Source organism: Procambarus clarkii, chromosome 24 (assembly GCF_040958095.1).
Source record: "Procambarus clarkii isolate CNS0578487 chromosome 24, FALCON_Pclarkii_2.0, whole genome shotgun sequence".
NCBI classification, from domain to species: Eukaryota; Metazoa; Arthropoda; class Malacostraca; order Decapoda; family Cambaridae; genus Procambarus; species Procambarus clarkii.
In genome coordinates this window covers 4,005,376-4,030,376 of record NC_091173.1, presented here as the reverse complement: position 1 = coordinate 4,030,376, position 25,001 = coordinate 4,005,376, and the positions used below count along the sequence as shown (strand labels likewise).

The window sequence follows — 25,001 nt, the reverse complement described above, 5'->3', positions numbered from 1 at the left end:
CCGTGAGTGTAAACGTCCCTGGGGTACAGCTATAGAAGTTCGCTTGGTAGTTTTGGGCGCCGGTTTGCAGCACCCTGCCTGGGACTACCTGAGCGCGAGTCCTCTTAAAGTAAACGCTCAGGACCCTGGGAATTCCCTAGGGGGCGCGTGGGTTCGATGGATGTGACCCCTGGAGTCCCCACTCGCTGTGTGCGAGTTTGAGGGTTGCTCGGTCCCCTTGTCTCAGGGTGACCCTCATTGTTTTTGCCTCTGCCACACTGCCTGTTGGGTCGGTGATACTTTCGACCCCGAGTCCTGTGAGTGATGCTGCTTGCTTGTGACTCAATTTACCCAATCCTGTGATGATTCTCTTCGGGTACAGGCGGTACGTACGTTGCAGTCTAGGGTTCGTCTGTTGCAACGCGCTCGGTTGGTTGCTCCGGGGCTGCCCCGCTTTGCTTTTCGAGACCCAGACTTGGGGGTGGGGGTCACTTCGATCCTGGTTCAATCCGCACCTCCTCGTCTTTCCTCTTCTGTTCTTTCTGGCCCCCCCCCCCCCCCTTGCTTCCGGCCCCGAAGCGTCTGAGGGTTTCGGGGTCGGAGCAGGGGTTACATGATCTCGAGACTTCCTGGCGGTCCTTCTGTTTCTTTTTGCGTCTTCGTCGTGTTAGTTCCTCGTCTGTTCGGGTGGTCTTGTCCTTCCTCTCGTGGTTGTTTCACGACCGTCATCTTATGCCTAACACTGTCGCCTCGTATCGTGCGGCGCTGGCAGAGCCACTTCAGCTTGCCTTCGGTATCGATGTTACGTCTGTGCCGTTATTGTTTCACCATTGTTTCATCCAGCCTCAAGAACTGAGGTGTGGGTAGCCGGCGTGGAGTGTCTGGGGGGCTTCCCCCTCCTGGGGAGGGGGGAGCTGCGCAGACAGCGGCGGCGTGTGACGTCACACTAGTTTGCTTGTTTTCTTTTGGGGAGTTCTATCCACTAGTTCGGCTTTTGGTAGCAATTTTAACCAGAATAGGGGTTTGTTTTGAGGTGCTTACCTTTCTGGGTGCCTGTTCCGGTCGATGGCAGACATAGAATGCTTCCAACCACACGGGGGCTTCTATAGGCCATTGCTCCCCTTGCCTCTCTGAGGGGGCCCAGTTCTGGCCGTGGTCCCCGGTAGGCCTAAGAACTCCATACACATGACTGATGCCAAAGTCTGACATTAGCATATCAGCCTGGGATAGCTCCAGGGAGCCTCTGGGACTCACCCAGAAAATGGCATTTCATTACATTCAACGCTGGTTTTTTGCTTTTGATTTCGCATATGGGAAGAAGTATTTTGGATTTTTCTTTATTTCCTGAATTACTTTCTCTTCTAACTGCCTTTCTTCAGTTTGATATGAGTGTTTCAATTTCCGCTCGATTGCTTCAATCTCCCTATTTGAATTATTCCTTCTTTGACAGAAAATTTGTGTCTGCATAAGCATTTCCATTAATTTTTTCCTTCTTTTATAGTGTCGTCTGTGTTCTCTTTCTACGTTGGATCTCTTTCTGGCTTTCCTCAAAGGAACATGTTTCAGACAGACTTGATACGCTTCTGAAGTCAGTCTTTCTATTCCTTCTGTAGGACTTGTATTACTTAGAACAGTTTCCCATGGAATGTTTGTAGTTCCCTATTTATTATCTCCCAGTCTATCCTTTTATTATTAAAATTGAATATACTGTAACCCCGCGATTATCCGGGATTCGAACATCCGAAAAACGCCCTTATACGGCCAAAATCGTGAATGGATAAAGTTATCACAATATCCGGCCAAAATAGCCACAGGGACCGGATTAAAGCAGGTTTTCTGCAGAAATTACACTATCCGGTCAGTCCCCCAGATAATCGTGCCTTTGTCCGTATATGAAAACATGAGGCAGGCCATACGGTATTAATCCCGTCTGCCCGAGACTCGAGGCGCATGGTGTAGGTGGGTGGGTGGTGTTGGGAGGGTGGGAGGGGTGCATCAGGAGGGACTACCTGGGTACAGGAATTACCATTAATTTTAGAACAATTAATCATAGCCAAAAACAAATAAAATAACTACTAGTAATTATGTAATAACAAATAAATAAGTTTCCTAAAAGCATTGTGCACAGGCTGAAGTTTCCTTAAAAAATATTGTGAATTTTTTTCCTCCTGGCGGCCTACATAACGCGTTATGGCTGCCCCAAGTGGACCTGTCCAACACTGGTCAACCCATGTGCGTCCGTCCCTCGTGTTATACACAGTGCTGCGCCATTAGTGAAATATTTTTTTAAATAACTTTTTTATTTTCATAGTAACTTTGAACATTTTTGGCCAAGACTATGTCTGGTAGCAGCATCAATCGTTCTGGAGGTGTTAAGAGGAAGAAAGTTGTCCTAACAATTAAAGACAAGTCACAGTTATACGCCTCAACCAGTGCGGCCTCACAGTGTTGCGCCATTAGTGAAATATTTTTTTAAATAACTTTCTTAATTTTCATAGTAATTTTGAACATTTTTGGCCAAGAATATGTCTGGTAGCAGCATCAATCGTTCTGGAAGTGTTAAGAGGAAGAAGATTGTCCTAGCAATTAAAGACAAGTTGCGTGTTGTTCAAACAGTGAGGCGTCACAGGCAGCCAAGCGCCTTCAACAAGTGAGGCGCCACAGGCAAGCCAAGTGCCTTCAACAAGTGAGGCGCCACAGGCAAGCCAAGCTCCTTCAACAAGTGAGGCATTATAGGCAAGCCAAGCGCTTTCAACAAGTGAGGCGCCACAGGCAAGCCAAGCGCTTTCAACAAGTGAGGCGCAAGCAAGCGCCTTTAACAAGTGAGGCGTCACAGGCAAGCCAAGCGCCTTCAACAAGTGAGGGCATGCAAGCGCTTCAACAAGTGAGGTGCAAGCAAGCACCTTCAACAAGTGAGGCCTCACAGGCAACCCAAATGCCCTCAACCAGTGAGGCTTCAGCAGCTGGCAGTCAAAACTAACTTAGCTTAATGAACTGTACAGTAATTTTAAGTGTTAATTTTAGTGTTGTGTTAGTATAGGTTACGTAAATTGTTAAGAATTTTTAACTTCAAGATGTGTGGCATCAATCAAGAAGACGAACACCAACAAGGTAAGTTGAGGTTTCTAGTTGAATATTTAATAATTGTATGTGGCAAGGCAATTCAAATTATGTTGTTTGTAGTATAAAAATAGTTGGAAATGGTCACTTTTGGACTCGTAGGTGAAAAAGTACCATTATCCGAAAAATGTGATAATCCGGCTGGGGGTCCTTCCCATATAGTCCGGATGATCGAGTGGAGACAGTACTGAATAACCCCTCTCGCTTGATCAACATTTTAGGTCTATTCTGAGTATTGATGGTCGTTTGCACTTCAATGAGCTTGTGATCTGAGTATGTGGTATCTGATATCGTAATGTCCCTGATAATGTCTTCATTGTTCGTAAAGACCAGATCTAGAATATTTTCATTTCTCATTGGCTCCGATATCTGCTAGTTGAGTGAAAATTTGTCACAGAATCTAAGTAATTCTCTAATCTGTGGTTGGTTATGTCCAGATAGATATCCTGGTATAATATTATTGTTTGCTATTCTCCATCTTTGACCAGGCAGGTTGATGTCACCTAGGAAGATAATATCAGGTATCAGATTCTACAAATTATCAAGGCTATTCTCTATTTTGTTTATCTGTTCTGTGAATTCCTCAGCCGTTGCATCTGGCAGTTTGTATATTAGAATAATCACTAAGTTTATTTTCTCTATTTTTAATACCCGTACCTTTACCACCTCATTTGTAACGTTAAGGAGCTCTGAGCATACAAGGTCTTTCCTAATATACAGACCCACTCCTTCATGTGACCTAATTATCCTATCACACCTGAATAGGTTATATCCTGGAATCCAGATCTCACTGTCCAAGAATTCCCCCTGCATGGGTTTCTGTGAAAGCTCCAAATACTGCATTTGACTCCGTGAGGAGGCCATTTATGAACTGCACTTTGTTGTTTGTTCTTGGTTTTAGTCCTTGTATGTTGGAAAAGATGAATGAGGTTACTCTATTAGTGATAGTTTGACTGGGAGACTTTTTTGGCAAGCCCATTATGTGTGGACATATTGAGTTTGTTCTGACCAGTACTGATTGTTGTAGGGCAGTTGCCTGTTGTAGTTGTAGTTCCCTTTCGGTGTGTAATTGTATCTGTAATTCTGGAATGCAAATGGGTCTGGCATCCAGTTCCATACTCTCTCTCTGCCATACCACGTCCGGCAGAGCCAACTGAATGAGTCGGTGTTGACCATCCATTCTGAGGACTGGGGAATGAACTGGGACAGGCCATCTGTTGGACACCCCCTACCCCCCGAATGTTAACGCCCATGAGAGCCAACCCCCGAGAACTCAGTAGACGAGTTGCCCAAAGCGACCAGCCCCAAAGTGCCAAGGACGGCATTGAATCCTCTCGGTTCAGGCAATGAACCACCGGGAACAGTCTGAATGGAGCTAGATCGTCGATCCGTGAGTGACCTGAATTCTCCAGAGCGACATTAACACTGCCGCGAACTCCCGCACCGTGCTGTGGGCCCGACGGAAGGACGAAGCCCATCGACTCTGGCCGGCCTGGTGAGCACTGGTCACAAAGCCCCAGCTGGGAGACGACGTGTTCATGAACATATCGAGCGGGGGCTCGAATAGGTGCTAAGGCACTGAACCCCAAAAAACCCTTAGAGGAAGCCGGCGACGCAGCAACCGACGCAAAGTCCAAGGAGGCCAAACCCGGCGGTCGCGAGAAAGGCGGAAGGGATGTCCCCGAAGGAACCAGAACAGCCGACGAAGCCATGCCTGACCCGGCGGGTAGATCATCATGGCAAAGTTCAGGTTCTCGCACAAACCCTCGAGCAACCACTGTGACCCAGGAACCTCTCAGGAACAGACGAAGGCGGGAATGCAGGCGAAGCAGAGCCGCCGAAGGAAGAGACAAGAAAGCGGTCCGAGCGTCCCACACAAGACCCACCCAAGACCGAACCTGAGAGGGAACCAAATGGGACTATGGGACTAAGAATGAGTATCCATCACGAAAGCATAATCCGGGTCGCTCAGGAGGTAAGCCGCAAGGACTTCCCACACCACTTGTGATGGGACGCAGGAAGCTGAAAACCTCCAGAAGGATGGGACCAAAAAACCCAAGGGATCACGGAACCGAACCCAGGGAGGGGTAGATGCCAAATCCAACTCGTACGAGGAGGGAGCAAAAGAGAACCCCACACCCTGAAACACCAAGCCCAACTCAGAGGGTAGAAAAACCCAGGCGGGGTCCAACGGGGCCCAAGACCCCCAAGTCAACCCCTCCCCCGCCCCAGGAGCCTCACCCTGAGGACCCGGGGCCGAGCCGGCCTCTAAAGAAAAAGCGGGAGTCGCCGCAAAAGCAGGAACGAAGGGAGACCATTGGTCAGATCCAGAAGCTTTGACTGGAGGACCAGGCTTGAATGCCTCAACCGCAACTCTAAAAGGGGACTCCCAAGACCGTCCGAGTCTCATCACCAACTAGACCCTGCCCTGACTCCGAAACCCTCAGACGCTTCGGAGCCAGAAGCAAGGATGGGGGAGGGGGAGGGGGAGGGGAGGGGGAGGGGAAGGAACCGGAACAACAGAAGGGAAGGACTAGGAGGGGGGCGGACCGAACCAGAGCCGAAGCGACTCCCACCCCCAAGTCTTGGGTCCCTATAACTAAAACAGGGCCGTTTTGGGGCAGTGTCGGGGCATCCGCCGCTGCAACCAACCTAGCATGTTGCCGCAACCAACCTAGCGTGTTGCCGCAACTTAAATCTAGCATGCAACGCAGCAGCTGCCTTCACCCTCAAATCATTATCAGTAGCTTGGATGAACTGGAGCACATACAGACAACAAACATCGCACGACTCCGGGTCAAAAGAATCACCGACCCAACAGGCAGCATGGTGGAGGCACAACCTGTGAGTGTCGCCCTGAGACAAGGGGACAGAACAACCTTCAATCTCGTATGAAGTGAGAGGGGACTGAAGGGTCACACCCATCGGACCCCGAAGCCCCCGTGGGGTTTCCCAGAGCCCTTAGTCTTCTTAACACACCAAGGGAAGCCAAGGAAGGGTACTGCGAACTGGCGCTCAAGTCTACAAAATGAACTTCTAAAAGGTGAACCCCCTGGGACGTGTACAGTCACAGGGGCCTAGCAGAGGATACCACCAACACAAGGCAGGCCCCCCCCCCCCACCAGGTCTTCTTCCTGTCTCCAGAGGGGGAGGACAAGGCAGGCCCCCCCCCACCAGGCAGGAACAACAAAAACAAAACAAAAAACCCAGCAAGAAGACAATGTACCCAGGCGGAACAGAGCCGGCCGCTATAGTAGGTGATAACTAGCTGTGCAGTACCCTGCGCCCATACCAGTGATGAAAAACTACCTCCCACCCAGAGACAAACAAGGACAACAAAACCCCACCTGAGCGCAAGGGCAGCCAAGTATGAGCATTAAAAGACATAGCGGAGATAGATCCCAAGCTGACTTGTGGAAGGAGGCCCCAAGCCCCAAGGGCAGTACTTACTGGGCATCAAGTTAACGGAATCCTAGGCGCATGCAGCCCGAGTACCGTGGAATATTTCTCCTGGCTCACACCACCTGTACAGACAGCCCCCACACCACAAGGCACAGAACTGAGACAAAATACAGGAGCCGAAGGCACACGACTTCTCCAGAATCGCATAAGCTAAGAATTGGTAGTTGGATCACCGGCGCGGGAGTCTTGGGCTTCCCCTTCCCCTTACTGGGGAGGAGGGGGGTTCCCCTTCCCCTTATCGAGGAGGAGGGGGAGTTCGGCAGACAGCGGCGGGGCAATGTGATGACGTCATACTAGTTTGCTAATCTTCGTTTGGGGAGTTCCGCCCACTCGTTTGGCTTTCGGTAGCAATAGTTTCACCAGAATAGGGGTTTGTTTTGGGATGCCTACCTTTCTGGGTGTCAGACCCGGACGGTGGCAGACATAGAATGCTCCCAACCGCATGGGGGTTTCTATAGGCCATTGCTCCTCGCGCCTCTCTGAGGGGGCCAGGTTCTGGCTCATGGTCCCCGGTAGGCAAGAACTCCATGCAGATTGACAGATGCCAGAAAGTTATACATATCCATTCAGCCTGGATAGCTCCAGGGAGCCTCCGGGGCTCCCCCCAGAAATACAAATCAAAGCCTCATATCATCCTTTGCAGATGATGTAAAAGACAGCATGAAAATTACCTCTGCTGAAGACATCGAAAAACTTCAAACAAATATTAATGAGCACAGAAATCACAATAGTGTGATGCACCAAATGAACAAATCCACAAGGGCAGTGATGAGTGTTCCAACCTACGTCCGAGAGGATCCCAGACGCTGCCTTAATCGACCGAGCTGTCGTAGCTCAACTACGTAGCTACGACAATTCTTTTACCATGTCGTAGCTCAGTCGATTAATGCAGCGTCTGGGATCCTCTCGGACGTAGGTTTGAACCCTCATCACAGCCCTTGTGGATTTATTCAGATATTAATGAAGTTTTTGACTGGGTAACAGAAAATAACATGTTGTTTAACAATGATAAATTCCAGGTACTCAGGTACGGTAAAGATGAGGACCTTAAACATAATTCAGGGAACAAAACAAAATCAAATCTGCCCATAGTAAAGAAGCAGCATGTAAAGGATTTTGGAATAATGATGTATGATGACCTAACATTTAGGGAGTATAACCAAGCAAATATTTTGTCAGCCAGAAAAATGATAGGATGGATTACGAAAATTTTCAAATCCAGAGATCCCATCACAATGGTTGTACTATACAAATCACTTGTACTGTCCCATCTTAAGTACTGTTCAGTACTCACTTCCCTCTTCAAAGCAGGAGAGATTGTTGAATTGAGGGAATAATGAGAACATATACACAATAAAGCACCTAAATAATTGGGATCATCTCAAAGCTCTCCAAATGTACTCACTAGAAAGGAGACGAGAGAGATATCAAATAATATACACATGGCAAATACTGGAGGGCCAAGTCCCAAATCTACACATTAAAATAACAACATACTGGAGTGAACGATATGGAAGAAAATGCAGAATAGAACCAGTGAAGAGCAGGGGTGCCATAGGCAAAATCAGAGAATACTGTATAAACATCAGGGGTCCACGGTTGTTCAATATCCTCCCAGCGAGCATAAGAAATATTGCCAGAACAACCGTGGACATCTTTAAGAGAAAACTAGATAATTTTCTCCAAGGAGTGCATGACCAATCGGGCTGTGGTGGATATGTGGGCCTGCGGGCCGCTCCAAGCAACAGCTTAGTGGACCATGCTCTCACAAGTCAAGCTTGACCTCGGGCAGGGCTTGGGGAGTAGAACAACTCTCAAAAACCCATCAAGCAGGTACCGTTTCAGATAGTTTCAGGGAGCCGATGGGGGCTTTGCCCAGAAGCTGACAATTATGTCGCAGAAATTCGACAGTGTTTTATTTGTACTCACCAATATGAGAAGTTCTGATGTGCTAGTTAACTCGAAAATTATAGTTGATGGAGCATTGTTATTTAGATAGAAAAGGTGGTGATGGATGATGATAATGTTGGGTTGACAAAAGTGGAGATTAATGACGATGGGGTAACCTCATCAGACTGCCTTTCACCATGTACTCTAATGTACCTAATGCCATGGCAGAGTATAAAGCTTCTGAGCCATCCATAGTGTGTGAACACTGCTCAAGTGGCGCTGTGTAACGTCATTTGGCAAACTAGTTCCATCTTTATTGCACATTTTTATTCAGACTGCCTGCCCCACCAGTTATCCAAACTTTTTTATACGAACCAACCCAAATCGGATTACAGGCATTTTCAGACATGAACATTTGTAAAGCACGTGGCTGACTGTAGTTCAAACCCTTCCTAACACAAACTAGAAACTCAAAGATTTCCAATTAGCATTCATACAAACTGCCATGCTGGCTGCTACACCTGACCACCTGATGGCAGAATCTGATATACACAGGGTTCCATCTGTTCCATCTAGGTTCCATTATTCCATCGGTTTTAGACTTACCTTAAATAGCAGCCAAACACAATAGGCCTAAGATAAGAATAGAATCATTCTGTTGCTCTTTTTCTCTGTACATATAGTTAATTCTTAAAATCAGGTAGCATGAGGGATGGTTTAGGTAATGGAACCCATAGATGGGCATGCCGCTGCAGCTTCATAGTGTACGGTGTAGGCAGACCAACCAGTAATTAGTGAGAGTCCTCATCCGTAGCTACCTGTCATGCCTACGGAGAGTTTGAAATGGCTTTGAGATTTTATGAATAGCAACATCTGTTGGTTTTTCTGAGCTGGGATGAGTACTCTCCAATTGCTGCCAAAAATGACCAACCTAGCCAGAACCATGTACAGTATAAAGTTCCCTGTGGTACCATTACCAGTATGTTGACATGCCTGATTGTAGCATGATCCTGTTTTAGAACACGAGATTCTACCTTGCAAACCAACCGAATGATTCCACTCAGAAAAGTGCTTTTCATATTGACTAAAAGCCTTATTATTTAACACATTCTTACCTATAGAAGAACTGCTCATCCACTGGCACTTTTTCTGGGTCTAATGCGCAGAACTCCTCAGTATTAACTGCAAGCCTTCGAGCACCTTGAGGAACATACTGTGTGCGCCGACCTAGTACATTTCCTCCAGCACCTATAAATATGAAAACAAAAATGTTCAAAGAATACAAAATTAACAGTGTGTGTGAAATACAAACTAATGATTAAAAGAGGAATGAGAACATGATTGATCCAATACAGAGATTTAAAAAAAACAGGAAAATTTTTATAGTGGCAAGCAAACCCAGCACGAGGAGAGCATCTCTGATCTACAAACCCCAAACCATCATCATAACTGATGATGGTTTGAAAAGAAGATGGTTTGATGGAAGAAAAAACCTGCCGCGATTCTTCGCGGCAGGGGATCGTATTCCAGGGACCATAGGATTAAGGACCTGCCCGAAACGCTACGCGTACTAGTGGCTGTACAAGAATGTAACAACTCTTGTATATATCTCAAAAAAAAAAAAAAAAAAAAAAAAAAAAAAAAAAAACGGGTTGGGAAATACGTAGGCAGCCATATGAAAGAAAAATCGCTGATCCACCCCAAATGCACTTTCATAAAGGCACAAAGCCCCAATATGCACAAGGGCAGAGTTAGGAGCAATTGCAGTATGTTAGAAAACACACAACCAACTACTACACTGTTACTCAACAGACCTCTTAGTGGAGAACAATTTTCGTGCGCCACTTGGGACCAGCTCAAATAACAGTGTTTCATGCTACAATGTTACATGAAGTTTGATTATCATCTCAAAAGCATTGGCTAATGTCTTTTTCATTTCCCGACAATGTGTTAAAAGTTCTAAAATCTGCCACCTTGGGGGCTTATGATCCAAGAACAAAGGGAAGCCTCCTACATAATTGACAGTTTGACTTTGGTAAGCAAAAGCTTTCCTCCAGATGTTACAAATATAATAATCTTTTTTATTAACCTACAAAGTGCAGCTATGGACATACATGCATGTCCACCCATGAGTAAAATACCAGCGTCGAATGTAATGAAACACCATTTTCTGGGAGAGTCCCCGAAGCTCCCTGGAGTTATCCAGGCTGAATGGATGTGTTTAGTTTTCTGGCATCAGTCAAGTGCATGGAGTTCTTGCCTACTGGGGACCACGAGCCAGAACCTGGCCCCCTCAGAGAGGCACGGGGAGCAATGGCCAATAGAAACACCCCCCCCCCCTGTGGTTGGGAGCATTCTATGTCTGCCGTCGACCGGGATAGGCACCCAGAAAGACAGGCGCCCGAAACAAACCCCTATTCTGGTGAAAATATTGCTACTGAAAGCCAAACGAGTGGACAGAACTCCCCGAACGAAAATTAGCAAACGAGCATGACGTCATCATATTGACGCGCCGTCGTCCAAGCTGGCGACCCAACCTACAGTTACACACAGAAATCACAATTGCATGATGCATCAAATGAACAAATCCACAAGGGCCGTGACGAGGAGGCTGCAGGATCCAGTAAGTTCAGTAGAACTTCGGTTTCAACTCCTTTTGACCACGTCGCAGCTCCGATTAAGGCAGCGTCTGGGATGCTCTCGGATGCAGGTTCGAATCCTCGTCACGCAATTGTGATTTGTGTGTAATGAAGTAAGGGTGAAGAGGGAGAACGGTCTGTTGACATAGCTCGAGTGCATGGGGGGAGTAGTGCAAAACCCTAGTTTGTGCCTCTGAGAGGCTGCAGGATCCAGTAAGTTCAGTAGAACTTCGGTTTCAACTCCTTTTGACCATGTCGTAGCTCAGTCGATTAACCCTTAAACTGTGCATGGCGTATATATACGCCATGAGTAACATGTCCCACTGTGCGCATGGCATACATATACGCCATAAGGTGCCAGGCACGATTCAAATGGCCCGCAGCTTCACGGGGTTCACAGTAGCTTCCTCAGGGCTCTTGTAAACAGACGCCATTTAAAAAAAAATCGAGGGCAATATTCTCAGGTGTGAGAGGCACAGTACTGTTGGAGCAACCAAGGCTGGCGCATGCAGCATGAGCGAACAGCATTGCTGTTCAGCTTGTGACCACAGCATCGCCAAAAAATGTCAAAATAAATATATAATTGCTATTATTTAGTGATAACAATATTACAGATGACCCTTGACTGTGATATAAATAACCAGGGTTGTGATAATAGCAGGATTGTTGTAATAATTAGCGCTGTGGGAGGAGTGATGCTGAGGGACGGAAGATGATTGCATCGTTTACTGACTGTGTGGTCACCTGTTATTGTCTGCATTCACCATACCAGCTCAGTGGTTCTCTATGGTGAACACAAATGAAGATACTTATATATAATGTGTGTATTAGTGTGATAACAGCAAAAGGATTATGCTGGGAAGAGCCATTTGGGTGACGAAGGTGACGTCGTCTGCATGATTTGTCTAGCTGTGCAGAGGGTGGCCACTATGCTCTTTGGGCACTCTACAAGCTTAAGTATACAGTTACGGTGCATACATGTAGATACTTATATATAATATGTGTATATAGTGTAATAACACCACAAACGGTATTGTCGGGGAAGAAAGTTTAGTGCGTTTGGCCTTGAATGAGTGAAGCATCCGCCAGCTGACTGTGTGTATAGCGACGACTCTTAGTGCCTGAACTACCTATAACAGCTTAGTTGTACAGTTGTGGTGAACAAAACATGTAGATTCTTATATATAACATCTGTATATTGTGAATAAAATATAAAACAGGATAGTGGGAGGAAAAAGTGGGCGAGTGAGGCGTTGTTGAGAGAGTGGCAATGAGTGGTTGCTGGTGTGTGGCGGTAACTCTTCGTTGCTTTTTGACTCTCAATACCAAATTAGTGGTTCATTAAGGTAAAAGAAACATGCAGATACTTATATATAACCTGTGTATAGAGTGTAATAGCAGCAAAACTATTTGTTTATTGTTTTATAAACATAATAATTGAAACACTAATATGCACACCATACTTTTGAGTATAGTGATTATTCACCACTTTTATTATATAAATATATTACAATACACACTATTGAATAATATTACTGCAAAAAAACTAAAAAAAAATCAATCAGAGACATAGAAATAATTAAGTGATAATATCTTTGTGGCAACTCCCACCTGTCAGCGCGGGTGACGCTGACCGGCTCTGACGACCGCTCTGTCAACGCCCACTTTTTGCCAGACTTCCTCGGTCAATTGCGCCCAAAATATGTCACCTACGATATTTTTGAATTTTTCCCGTGCTCAGGGAACACAAATTAACATTTTAAGAAGACAAAATAATTTTTTATAATTTTTTTTTTCTTGCACACAGGGGTGTAAGGTCCTTCCACTGCCTCAGGACCCCTGAGCAGTGGAAGGGATAAGGCAGCGTCTGGAATGCTCTCGGACGCAGGTTCGAATCCTCGTCACGGCCCATGTGGATTTGTCCAATCAACAGTTCTTGGCGGATGGGAGTCTGGTGCGGTCATGCCTCTGCTACAGCTTTTGTTTCAATTCTGTGCCTTGTAGTGTGGGCTGTCTCTTTCAGGTGGTGCGTGAGCCCGTTCGAGACTCTGGAAGTGGATCTCTTCGCGTCAGCATGATTGAGGTGGAGCCCTTCCCCAACTGCGAGGCTGTCAGGGTCGATGCCTTTCGGCTGGACCGGGCAAGGTGGGGTTACCTGTAACTCTTTCCCTTGGTTCAGCTGTTGCTCCAGGTCCTGGCTCACTTGGAGACTTACCAAGGAAGAGTTGTCCTTTTGGCTCCTAGGTGGGCAGCCCGGCCTTGGTTTCAGGCGCTGCTTGCTCAGTGTCTGAACCCGAGGGTCTTCCTGCGGCTCCGCCTCTTTCAGCAGAACGGTCCAGTCTGGTACGAGGCTGGTTCGGTCTTCTCCTCGAGTCTTGAGTTTTTGACTCGAGTTTATCATCACTTGTATTGTGTGCAGGTGGCTTCGCTGTTAGTCTCCCTCCTGCGTGCTTCGTCTCAGTGACAGTATGAAGGTACCTAGCGATCCGTCTGGCTCTTCCTATCACTGCGTAGGTATTCTTCGGTCTCTGATAGTCTGATAGGGTTGTTTTGTTCTCTCTCTCTCTCTTGGTTGTTCCAGGACCGTCATCTTATGCCCAATACTGTCACCTCGTATTGTGCAGCGCTGGCCAAGCTGCTTCAGCTTGCTTTCGGTGATGATGTTACTTCTGCCCCCATTCCGCAAGCTGTCTCGGGCATTGTTTCACCTCAGGAGGTGCCTGCTCGTGCGCCTCCTGAGCCGTCCTGGTCTTTGGACTAGGTGCTCTCGTTTCTTTCTTCTCCTTTGTTTATTGTGGTCCCTCCTCCTCGGTTTGTTGTGGCTCCTCTTCCTCGTTTTTTTTGTGCGAAGGTCCCCCCTCCCCAGGAGGGAAAATGGGGAGCCCCAGACCCCTTGCTACTCAAGACCCCAGTTCTGGGGCTGGATATCAAAACACGCAAAAAACCAACGTTGAATGTAATGAAACGCCATTTTCTGAGTGAAACCTGGAGGCTCCCTGGAGCTTACTAGGCTGATATGCTAATGTCAGACTTTGGCATCAGTCATGTGTATGGAGTTCTTTGGGCCTACCGGGGACCACGAGCCAGAACCTGGCCCCCTCAGAAGAGGAAAGGGAAGCAATGGCCTATAGAAACCCCCGTGTGGTTGGAAGCATTCTATGTCTGTCATCGATTGGGTCAGGCATCCAGAAAGGTAAGCATCCCAAAACAAACCCCTATTTTAGTGAAAATATTGCTACCAAAAGCCAAACAAGTGGATAGAACGTCCCTAAAAGAAATGAGCAAACGATCATGACATCACACGTCGCCGCGCCGCTGTCTGCGCAGCTCCCCACCTCCCCTGGTGGGGAAAGGGGGAGCCCCAGACACCTCACGCTGGCTATCCACCATCAGTTCTTAGGCTGGATGTCAAAACACGTGAAAAACTGCCAACCGGAGGGAGGGAGGGATTCCGGGGAGCTTCCGGGTCCCACCTAGTAGATGGCGTTTCATTACATTCAACGCTGGTTTTATGGGGGAAGCCCCTTCGGCTCCCCGGAGTTAACTACCCTCAGAGGAAAACTTAGGGACTTACCCGGGAGGTGGTTGCTGCTCACTCCTCAACTCGAAGTCGAGACAACTGGCTGTAACCGCCGACCCAAAGCAACACAGGCCCGACCAGGCCCAGGGACATTCACAAGGTAACAAGCAGGCAAGACCCTGTGTGATCGCCAAAAGTGATAAAGAAAGAGATCTAGGGGTGGTTCTAGATAGGAAACTATCACCTGAGGACCACATAAAGAATATTGTTCAAGGAGCCTATGCCACGCTTTCAAACTTCAAAATTGCTTTTAAATACATTGATGGCGATATACTAAAGAAATTGTTCACGACTTTTGTTAGGCCAAAGCTAGAATGTGCAGCGGTTGTGTGGTGCCCATATCTTAAGAAGCACATCAACAAACTGGAAAAGATGCAAAGACAAGCTACTAAGTGGCTCCGAGAACTGAAGGGCAAAAGCTACGAGGAGAGGTTAGAGGCATTAAATATGCCAAAACTAGAAGACAGAAGAAAAAGAGGCGATATGATCACTACATACAAAATAGTAACAGGAATTGATAAAATCGATACGGAAGATTTCCTGAGACCAAGAACTTTAAGAACAAGAGGTCATAGATTTAAACTAGCTAAACACAGATGCCAAAGAAATATAAGAAAATTCACTTTCACAAACAGAGTGGTAGACGGTTGGAACAAGTTAGGTGAGAAGGTGGTAGAGGCCAAGACCGTCAGTAGTTTCAAAGCATTATATGACAAAGAGTGTTGGGAAGACGGGACACCACGAGAGTAGCTCTCATCCTGTAACTACACTTAGGTAATTACACACACGCACACTCGTGCACGCACAAAATTATTACCTAAGTGTAGTTACAGGATGAAATCTACGCTCGTGGTGTCCCGTCTTCCCAGCACTCTTTGTCATATAACGCTTTGAAACTACTGACGGTCTTGGCCTCTACCACCTTCTCACCTAACTTGTTCCAACCGCCTACCACTCTGTTTGTGAAAGTGAATTTTCTTATATTTCTTTGGCATCTGTGTTTAGCTAGTTTAAAATTATTACGCGTAAGTACGCACGTTTTGCAGGCATACCACTAGGACCTGGTTGTGGCTCACTGCTTGCTTGTCATACTAAGAATCTCTATCTATAGACACTTGTTTTTCCATATGTTTTAACACTTGTCTGACATCACATTGTCTCACTTTGAAAGATCTCTTGTGTTTTCTGTATCATCATCCTCACATTTGTTTTCATAGACTGAACCTTACCACCTGCTTTCTTGGGACCCATGGTGTGATATATAAGAATTAATTTTCTGGGGGAACCTCGTCGGCTCCCTGGAGCTATCCAGGCTGATAGGTAACTACTGTATTAGCTTTCTGGCATCAGTCGAAGTGCATGGAGTTCTTGTCTACCGAGGAGCAGTGGCCCATAGGAACCCCATGTGGTTGGAAGCATTCTATGTCTGCCATCGACTGGGTCAGGCACCCAGAAAGGTAAGCATCCCAAAACAAACCCCTATTCTGTTTAAGAAATTGCTACCGAGAGCTGAACCAGTGGACAGAACTCCCCAAACAAAAACGAGCTAACGAGCATGACGCCACTACGTCGCCATCTGCGCAGATCCCCCATCCCCGGGAGGGGGAAGGGGAAGGGGAAGCCCCGGACCCCTCGTGCTGGCTACCCAAAACTCCAGTTTTGAGGCTGATGTGCTAGGCAGAGGTTGTGTGTTCTGGCTCCGGTTTTTGTCTCCAGCTCTGTGCCCTTGTGGTGTAGTGGCTCTCTCAAAGGGGGTGTGCGAGCCAGGAGTCCTTCTTCAGTACTCAGGCTGCATACACCTAAGGTTACCTTCCCTAGGTGCCTAGTAAGTACTGCCCTTGGGGCTCTGGGCCACCTTCCCCAAGTTCCTTGGGTTCTACCTGTTTGATCGTTTGCTGCTCGGCTTTCTGCTGCCCTTTGTGTGCTGGGGTGATCTGGCTCCCTTTTTTGCCTTTGGGTAAGAGGCAGTTTGCACTGGTAGGGGCGCAGGGTATTGCGCAGCTAGTTTTCACATATCATAGCAGCCGGTTCTGTTCCACCTGAGTATGTTGTCCTCTTGCATGGTTTTATTTTTGTTTATGTTCTCTGCCTGGTGGGAAGGTCTGCCTTTGCTTCGTTACCCTCTTTCTGTTTATTGTGAACTTCTGTCTTTCTGGTGGTACTCCGTGCTAGGTCCCCGTGAGTGTACACGTCCCGGAGGTTCAGTACTTAGAAAGTTGGCCTCGACCTCGGCTCTGGCTCTTCGCTTTTCATCGCAATTTTGTCTTTGCTGTTTGCAGCGTCTGCAGTTCGATGTTTTTCTGCTAGCGGTTTCTTGTTGTCATCCGTTGTCGGACTTGTTAGTCCTTCAGGGGTCCTGGGTGGGGGGGGGGGGGGGGGGGGGGTTCTCCCAGACAGGGCGAGTCTGCTTGCCTGGGTTGGTTCTTTCCCAGCTTGCCGGGTTTGGATTCCTGGTTTCCTGGCTTAACATGCCAGTTGGCACATTCCTGATCTCACAAAGTCATTTCTCACGAGTCTTGCATCGATCGTCAGCGCCCCAGCTCGCCACAGCGTCTTCGATCACCTGACGAGCTCGCTAGCATTGGGAAGTTTTCTATACGGCAGACGTTCCATCTGATTTCTTGCCGGCTTGGGTTTCCAGCTCTGCTTGCTCGGTGTTCGCACCCGCAGTTTTTCCGTGGCTCCGCTTCTTCCCATGCTCGGTCAAGTCCGTGGCGAGGCTGGTTCAGTTTCTGCCTCAAGTCTCTCACCATCTGTTGGTGTTCAGGTGGCTTCATTGATGGTGTCCCATCTGCATGCTTCGTCTTGGCAGCGGTATGGGGTTTTCTGGGGGAGCCCCTACGGCTCCCCGGAGCTTACCAGGGTGATATGCTAATGTCAGACTTTGGCATCAGTCATGTGTACGGAGTTCTTACGGCCTACCAGGGACCACGAGCCAGAACCTGGCCCCCTCAAGAGAGGCAAGGGGAGCAATGGCCTATAGAAACCCCCGTGTGGTTGGAAGCATTCTATGTCTGCCATCGACCGGGTTAGGCACCCAGAAAGGCAGGCTTCCCAAAACAAACTCCTATTCTGGTGAAAATTGCAACCAAAAAACTGAACTAGTGGATAGAACTCCCAAACAAAAACGAGCAAACTAGTATGACGTCACCCATCATCGCGCCGCTGTCTGCGCAGCTCCCCCCTCCCCGGGAGGGGGAAGGGGTAGCCCCAGACCTACCACGCAGGCGATCCACACCCCATTTCTTCGGCTGATGCTAATGGCACCAGTTGTGTGCTCCAGCTCCAGTGGTTGTTTCAGCACTGTACCTAGAGTGTGGTGTCTGTCTTCTAGGTGGTGCGTGAGCTGGGAGTGAGTCTCCAGTACTCGAACTGCATGCGCCTAGGGTTCCCTTCCCTAGGTGTCCTGTACCTTCCACAAGTTCCTTGGGTCCTGCTTCTGCTAGGCCGTTTGCTGCTCGGTTTTCGGCCGCCCTTTGTGTGATAGGGGGTTCTGTCTCCCTTGTTCGCCTTAGGGTAAGGGGCAGTTTGCACAGGCGGGGCGCAGGGTGCTGCGCAGCTTGTTTTCACCAATCATAGCGGCCGGCTCTGTTCCGCTTGGGTACGCTGTATTCTTGCGGGGCTTTCTTTTTCTTTTTCTTTGTCTACCTGGTGGGGGCTTTGCCTTTTGTTCTTTCCCTCTTTGTGCCGAGTTTTCTTCCTTCTTCCGGTGGTTTCCCCTGCTAGGTCCCCTTGAGTGTACGCATCCCAGGAGTTCAGCTCTTAAGAATGTTGTTTGGTAGCCATGGGTGCTGGTTAGCAGTACCCTGCCTGGGATTACCTGAGCGTGAGTCCTCTCATAGTAAACGCTTGGGACCTTGGGAAACCCCTAGGGATGGCGTGGGCCCGATAGATGTGGCCCCTGAGTCCCCCCCCCCCCTCGCTTTGTGCGAATTCATGGGTTGCTCTGTCCCTTTGTCTCAGGGTGACTCACGGTTTTGCCTCCATCTGCAGCCTGTGGGGTCAGTGACACCTTCGGCCCGGGGTCCTGCAAGTTTTGTTGCTTGTTTGTGACTCGGTTACCCAGTCTTATACTGACTATGTGGGTGCAGGCTGCACGGGCATTGCACATTGGGTTTCAATGGCAACGCGTTAGTTGTTTGCTTCCCGGAAGCCCCGAGGCTGCCCCGTTTTTGTTGGTGGTCTTGTCGGGTCCCCCCACCCACCTTCCTCCCTACATCCAGGTCTTTACCGTCTGTGGGTTCGGGGTTGGGGCGGGGCTTCCGTGGTTTTGAGACTCGGTTGGCCTCGGGGACTTCCCCTTCCAGGGTAGCGACGGGGGCATTCGAGCCTGTTTACTCCAGCCGTGTTGTAAGTGTCTGCCAGTGGGCTCCCTTCCTTAGTGCTTTTCACGGCTGCCCCGGTTTTTTCTTGAGGCAGGAGCTTTGGGGGGACAGCTCGGCCCCGGGGCCTGCCAGGTGGGTTCCCGGGGCTGGGGTGGGGCTGACGTGGGGGGCCTCAGGCCCCGAACACATTTGCCGGCGGAATTGCACCACAGAAGAGCAAAGCACAGCAACCAGACAGAACCCCCAGGGAAACGGCCAAAACTGACCGAAAACTGAGGGACAAGGTGTGGGGAGTCAGCGTAAACAGACAGGAACACTGAGCCCAAACCCCAGGACCCAGACCCAAAACAGAAATAAAACACAAAGAACGGTGTAAAATCCAATATCCAAGCGTTCCCAGAGGAACAGAAGACCGTCAGAACACCCCAGAAAAACAAAGAAACAGCAACAGGAGGATAAAACCCTTGAAAGGAAGTGAAAACTTACCCAAAAATGCCAGCTCGCACACCCAGACGCATGTAAACAAAAATGCCAGTGCCGCCGGTGGCCAAGTGGGGAGTTATCTGCAGAAAAGAAAATGGCTACCAAAACAAAGGAGCCGTTACCGACGCAATAGAGCCAAAACATGCCAGAAAATGTGGAAAGGAAGCAGCCTAGAGGGACGAAAAACCTCGCCCAGAAGCAGAAGGCCCAGGCAGGGGCAAACAGTTCCAGAACTGCAAGCGGGTATCCCCCACAGCCACGGGAACCCGCAACAGAGGCCCCATGGTAGAGCCGTCCTCCATGCCCTCTGCCCTTAAAGAAAAGGAAGAGTGCAGGGAAAAGGCAGGAAGAAAGGGCCGCTGGTAAGACCCAGAAGCCTTGGCAGGAGGAACAGGCTCGAAAACCTTCATCCCCAACCCGAACAGGACAGCCCCCTGAAGTCGCCAGTCTCTCGAAACCAACTAAACCCCGCCCCGACCCCCAAAACCCACAGACGGTCAGGAGTGAGAAACAGGGAGGGAAGGGGCGAACAGCACCTAACCAAAACGGGGCAGCCCTGGGGCATCCGGGTGGAAAACCAGTCTAACGCGCTGCAGCCACCTAAACCAAGCTTGCAACACAGATGCCACCTGTACTCTCAACAGTAATACCATCAGGAGAGTACCGGAGAACAAGTAGAGAACACAACTCGCAAGACTCCAGGTCACGGTGTCAGTGACCCAACAGGCAACATGACGGAGGAAAAGTTACGACTGTCAACCTTAGACAAGGGTACAGCAACCAACGAACCCGCACAAAACGGGATGGACCCTGGAAGACAAATTCAATGGTCCACTGAGTCCCGACAGGATTTTCCAGGGCCCGTAGGGGTAACAACTACGGAAAGCCCGGGCAAGGTGTTGCTGACCGGTTGAAACCCAAAAATAACAAGGGGTAGATGCAACACTGAAAACTCCTGCGATGTGTACAATCACGGGGCCCTAGCAGAGGGCCACCAAACACTACCAGTGGAACTATAGCCACACTAGGCAGACCCCCACCAGGCAAATGAAAATAAAAACAAAAGAAAAACCTCGCAAAAGTACACCGTCACCAGAGGCAACAGGAACCGGTCGCCGCGTAGGTGGCAGGTCGCGCAACACCTTGACTCTTTAACCAGCACAATACCAGTCCCTACCCAGGGCCAAACAAGTGACCCAAGCCCCAGCTGGCCCCAAGAGCGAGGCAAATGCTGAGCAGCAAGAACCTCTACGGGAATGGTTCCCGAATGCCCCAGGGAAAATAACCCTGTCACACAGGGGCAGTACTCACAGGGCGCTTAGGGAAGAAAGCCCCTAAGCTCATGCAGCCCCAGTACTGATGAGGAACACCTGGTCACCGCACCACATAACACACGGCAGTGAACGCCACGAAAGGCAAACACCGCCTAGGAAACTGAGGCCAGAGAAGCGTCTGTCCCGGTTGACATTAACTTAAGAACTGAATGCTAGGCAGCCAGCGTGGTGATTTCTGGGGCTCCCCCCTCCCCCTCTCGTGGGTGAGGAGGGCTGCGTGGACGATCGGCGCGGTAGTAAAGTGTGATGTATGCTTGTTTCTTTGGGATTGTAGGGAGTTTCTACCTCTGTTCGGTTTTCTGTTTTAGTTTTTTACCATGTGGGGTTTGTTTTGTTATGCCTACCTTTCTGGGTGCCTAATCCCAGTCGATGGCAGATAAGGAAAACCCCAACCACAAGAAGGTTTTCCAGGGCCATTGCTCCCTGAAACCTCTCTGAAGGGGCCAGGTTCTGGCGCTGGTCCCTGGTAGGTCTGAACTCGTTAGCTAATGTCCCGGTCTAATATAACATACATTAACCCGATAAGCTCTACGGAGCCGTAGGGGCTCCCCCCCCCCCCCATTCAACCAGCATTGAATGTAATGAAACGCCATTTTCTGAGTGAGTCGCAGAGGCTCCCTGGAGCTATCCAGGCTGAATGGATATCTATAATTTCTGGCATCAGTCAATGTGCATGGAGTTCTTGCCTACCGGGGACCACGAGCCAGAACATGGCCCCCCTCTAGAGAGGCACGAGAAGCAATAGCCTATAGAGGTTCCCCCCCCCCCCCACTGTGGTTGGGAACATTCTATATCTACCATCGACCGGGACTGGCACCCAGAAAGGTAGGCGCCCCAAAACAAACTCCTATTCTAGTAAAACTATTGCTACCGAAAGTCGAACGAGTGTAAAGAACTCCCCAAACGAAAATTAGCAAACGAACATGATGTCATCTGTCATGCTGCGCCGTCATCTGCACAACTTTACCCTCCCCAGAAGGGGAATAGAGGGAGCCCCGGACTCTACGCGCCAGTGACCCAGCACCAGTTCTAAGGCTGGATGTCAAAACACATGAAAAACCACCGCTGACCGGAGGGAGGGATGCCAGGGAGCCTCCGTGACTCACCCAGAAAATGGCGTTTCATTACATTCAACGCTGGTTTTCTGGGGGGAAACCCCTTCGGCTCCACGGAGCTAACTCCCCAAAGATAAGGAAAATAGGGACTTACCCGGGAGGCGGTCCGTCCTCAAGCCTCAATGTGAAGTAGAGACAACTGGCTGCAACCGCCGACCCAACGCAACGCAGGCCGTATGAGGCCCAGGGACATTCACCAGGTAGCGAGCAGCCAGGACCCTGTTCGACCTCCAAAAACCCCGGGCTCGAACGTCAACCCAAAACATGTTGCTAAAGACGGCAGCCGAAGCACCAAACTTGCGAATGTCGTGAGCCCAGGGATAGACCGCAGGGAGGCTAGACACCCTGCAGATGAGCTGAGACCTGAGCCCGAGAACAGGGAAGAAGGGAAACCGGGTCAACCCAAAGCCCATCCCCGGCCACCGAAGCCGTAGCACTCAAATAACGGGGAAGAGCCGCAACCGGACATAACACATGATGCACCCCCAGCCTGACCAACCAAGTATCAACAACCAAAGGCCCCCTTCAGAAGGCAGCCGTCATATTCTTTGCCAGAAAAGGAGACGGTTACAAGTGAACAAAACGACTTCCAGGACCAAAAGAGCAGAAACCCCTGCACTAGAGGAGAGCATGAAGCTTCCTGACCCGACTCCCAGAGGGCAATGCCAACAGAAAAAGCGCCTTGGAAAAACAATCCGAAACGGAAGGGGGCCACTACAAATCGAGGAGAAGAGAGAAAAAGAGAGCACCCGGTCCAAGGACCAGGACGGCTCAGGCGGCGCATGAGCAGGCCGGCGGTGAAACAACGCATGAGACAGCTTGCGGAATGGAACAGAAGTAACATCAACACCGAAAGCAAGCTGAAGCGGCTCCGCCAGTGCCGCATGATACGAGGCGACAGTATTCGGCATAAGATGATGGTCCTGAAACAATCAAGAAAGAGAAAGGACAAAACAACCCTATCAGAGACTGAAGAACACCTATGCAGGGATAGGAAAAAACGGAAGGACAAGCAGGAAACTTCATACTGCCGCCGAGACAAAGCATGCAGGTGGGAGACCAACAATGAAGCCACCTGCGCACCATACAAGTGATGATAAACTCGAGTCAAAAACTCCATACGCGACGACTCGAGGAGATTACCGAATCAGCCCGATCTGCTGAAAGAGGCAGAGACGCGGGAAGACCCTCGGGTTCGGACACTGAGCAAGCAGCGCCTGAAACCAGGGCTAGGCCAGCCACCAAGGAGCCAGAAGGACAACCCTTCCCTGGTAAGTCTCCAAGCGAGCCAGGACCAGGAGCAACAGCTGAACCGGAGAGAAGAGGTACAGGTAACCCCACAGTGTGTCCAAACCCCCCTCGGTTCAGGCAATGAACCGCCGGAGAGCAATCTTAATGGAGCCGGATCGTCGACCTGCGACACCCTCTCGGAGACTCGAACCCTCCGGAGCGACATCCACACCACCGCGAACTCCCGGACCCTGTTGTGAGCCCAACGGATGGACAGACCCCACCGTCCCTAGCAACGCAACGCAGCAACCAATGAAAAACCCCCGGAGGACGAACCCAACGATCACGAGAAACGGAAGGCCCGTCCCTGAAGGAACCAGAACAGCCGACGAAGCCACACCCTACCCGGCGGGTAAACCATCACGGCAACGTTCAGGCACCCGCACAAACTCTCAAGCAACAGCCTCGTGACCCAGGAGCCCCTCAGAAACAGGCAAAGGTGGGACCGCAGGTGAAGGAGAGAACCCAGAGGGAGAGACAAGGAAGCAGTCTGAGAGTCCCAAACAAGACCTAGCCAAGTCCAAACCTGGGAGGGGGAACAGATAGGACTTCCTCCTGTTCACCAAGAACCCTAACCCGGCGAGCTGGGAAAGAACCAAACCCCTGGCTAGCAAACATGCAGACCGGCTGGGAGCTCAGACCAGCCAGTCGTCGAGGTAGGCCAACAATCGAACACCTAAAAGATGCAGATGGGCCACCACAACTCGTGTAAGGAATGTGAAAACGCGAAGTGCCAGATTCAACCCAAACGGGAGACAACGAAAGTGGTAACTGATGCCCCACAATAAAACCGAGCCAGTCCCTGAACCCCGGAAGATTCAAGACGTGCAAATACGCTTCCCAGAGGTCCAGGGACACCATCCAATCTTGAGGCTATCTTGAGATGATTTCAGGGCTTTAGTGTCCCCGCGGCCCGGTCCTCGACCAGGCCTCCACCCCCAGGAAACAGCCCGTGACAGTTGACAACACCCAGGTACCTATTTTACTGCTAGGTAACAGGGGCATAGGGTGAAAGACACTCTGCCCATCGTTTCTCGCCAGCGCCCGGGATCGAACCCGGGACCACAGGATCACAAGTCCAGCGTGCTGTCCGCTCGGCCAACTGGCTCCCATCCAAGCACCCAGCTCCAACAGAAGCCGGACCTGGGACAGCATAGTCATCCAAAAGGAGAGGCAATGAACCCAGGGGTTAAGACGAGACAAGTCCAGAATGAACCTCAGGTTCGAACAGTCCCGTTCTGAGACTGGAAACAGGTGGGAGACCCATCTGAGGGACGTCGTCGTTTAGACCACACCCAAGCGAACCCACTCCAAGATGACCTGACAGAGCGCAGGGAAAGAGGCCTGCCCTGTCAGTCCCGAGCCCCCCCCCCCCCCTGAAGGAGGAGGAGCCACTCAACGACACCGCAGACCGTCGGAGACGACCCGATAAGCCCACAAATCGTGAGACCAGGCGTGAGCGAACAGAGCAATCCTCCCCCCCATCGCCCCGTTAATGGGATGAACCGCGAAAGGCCCAGCGCCCCTCATGAGAACCCGAGCCTCACACAGAGTGAACACCATGCTGACGAGAGGAAGGCAGTTCCAAAGGAGGTGCCGGCCCCAGTGACTTACCCCGAAGAGCGGAACCCCAAGCCCTGGCACGACCCCTCCGGGAAGGCCCCCCCCCCAGGGGCCCCCAGAGAACCAACAAATCAGACATGAGGAAACAACTAGCCGAAGACGCTTGCAGATACTGCGCCACAGCAGAATCCGCAAACAGCAGGGGGGGCTGAAGGGCGAAG

General features: G+C 49.8%; 1 protein-coding gene across 1 annotated transcript in view; it reads right to left on the bottom strand.

Moving 5' to 3' along the window:
* LOC123761793 (Nucleolar complex protein 1) overlaps positions 1–25,001 on the bottom strand; it is a 253,815-nt gene that overhangs the window by 49,888 nt on the left and 178,926 nt on the right. Inside the window, exon 14 of the mRNA XM_069330489.1 lies at positions 9,567–9,699. Within this exon, the coding sequence (XP_069186590.1) occupies positions 9,567–9,699 (133 nt within the window). The remainder of the gene's footprint in view (positions 1–9,566; positions 9,700–25,001) is intronic.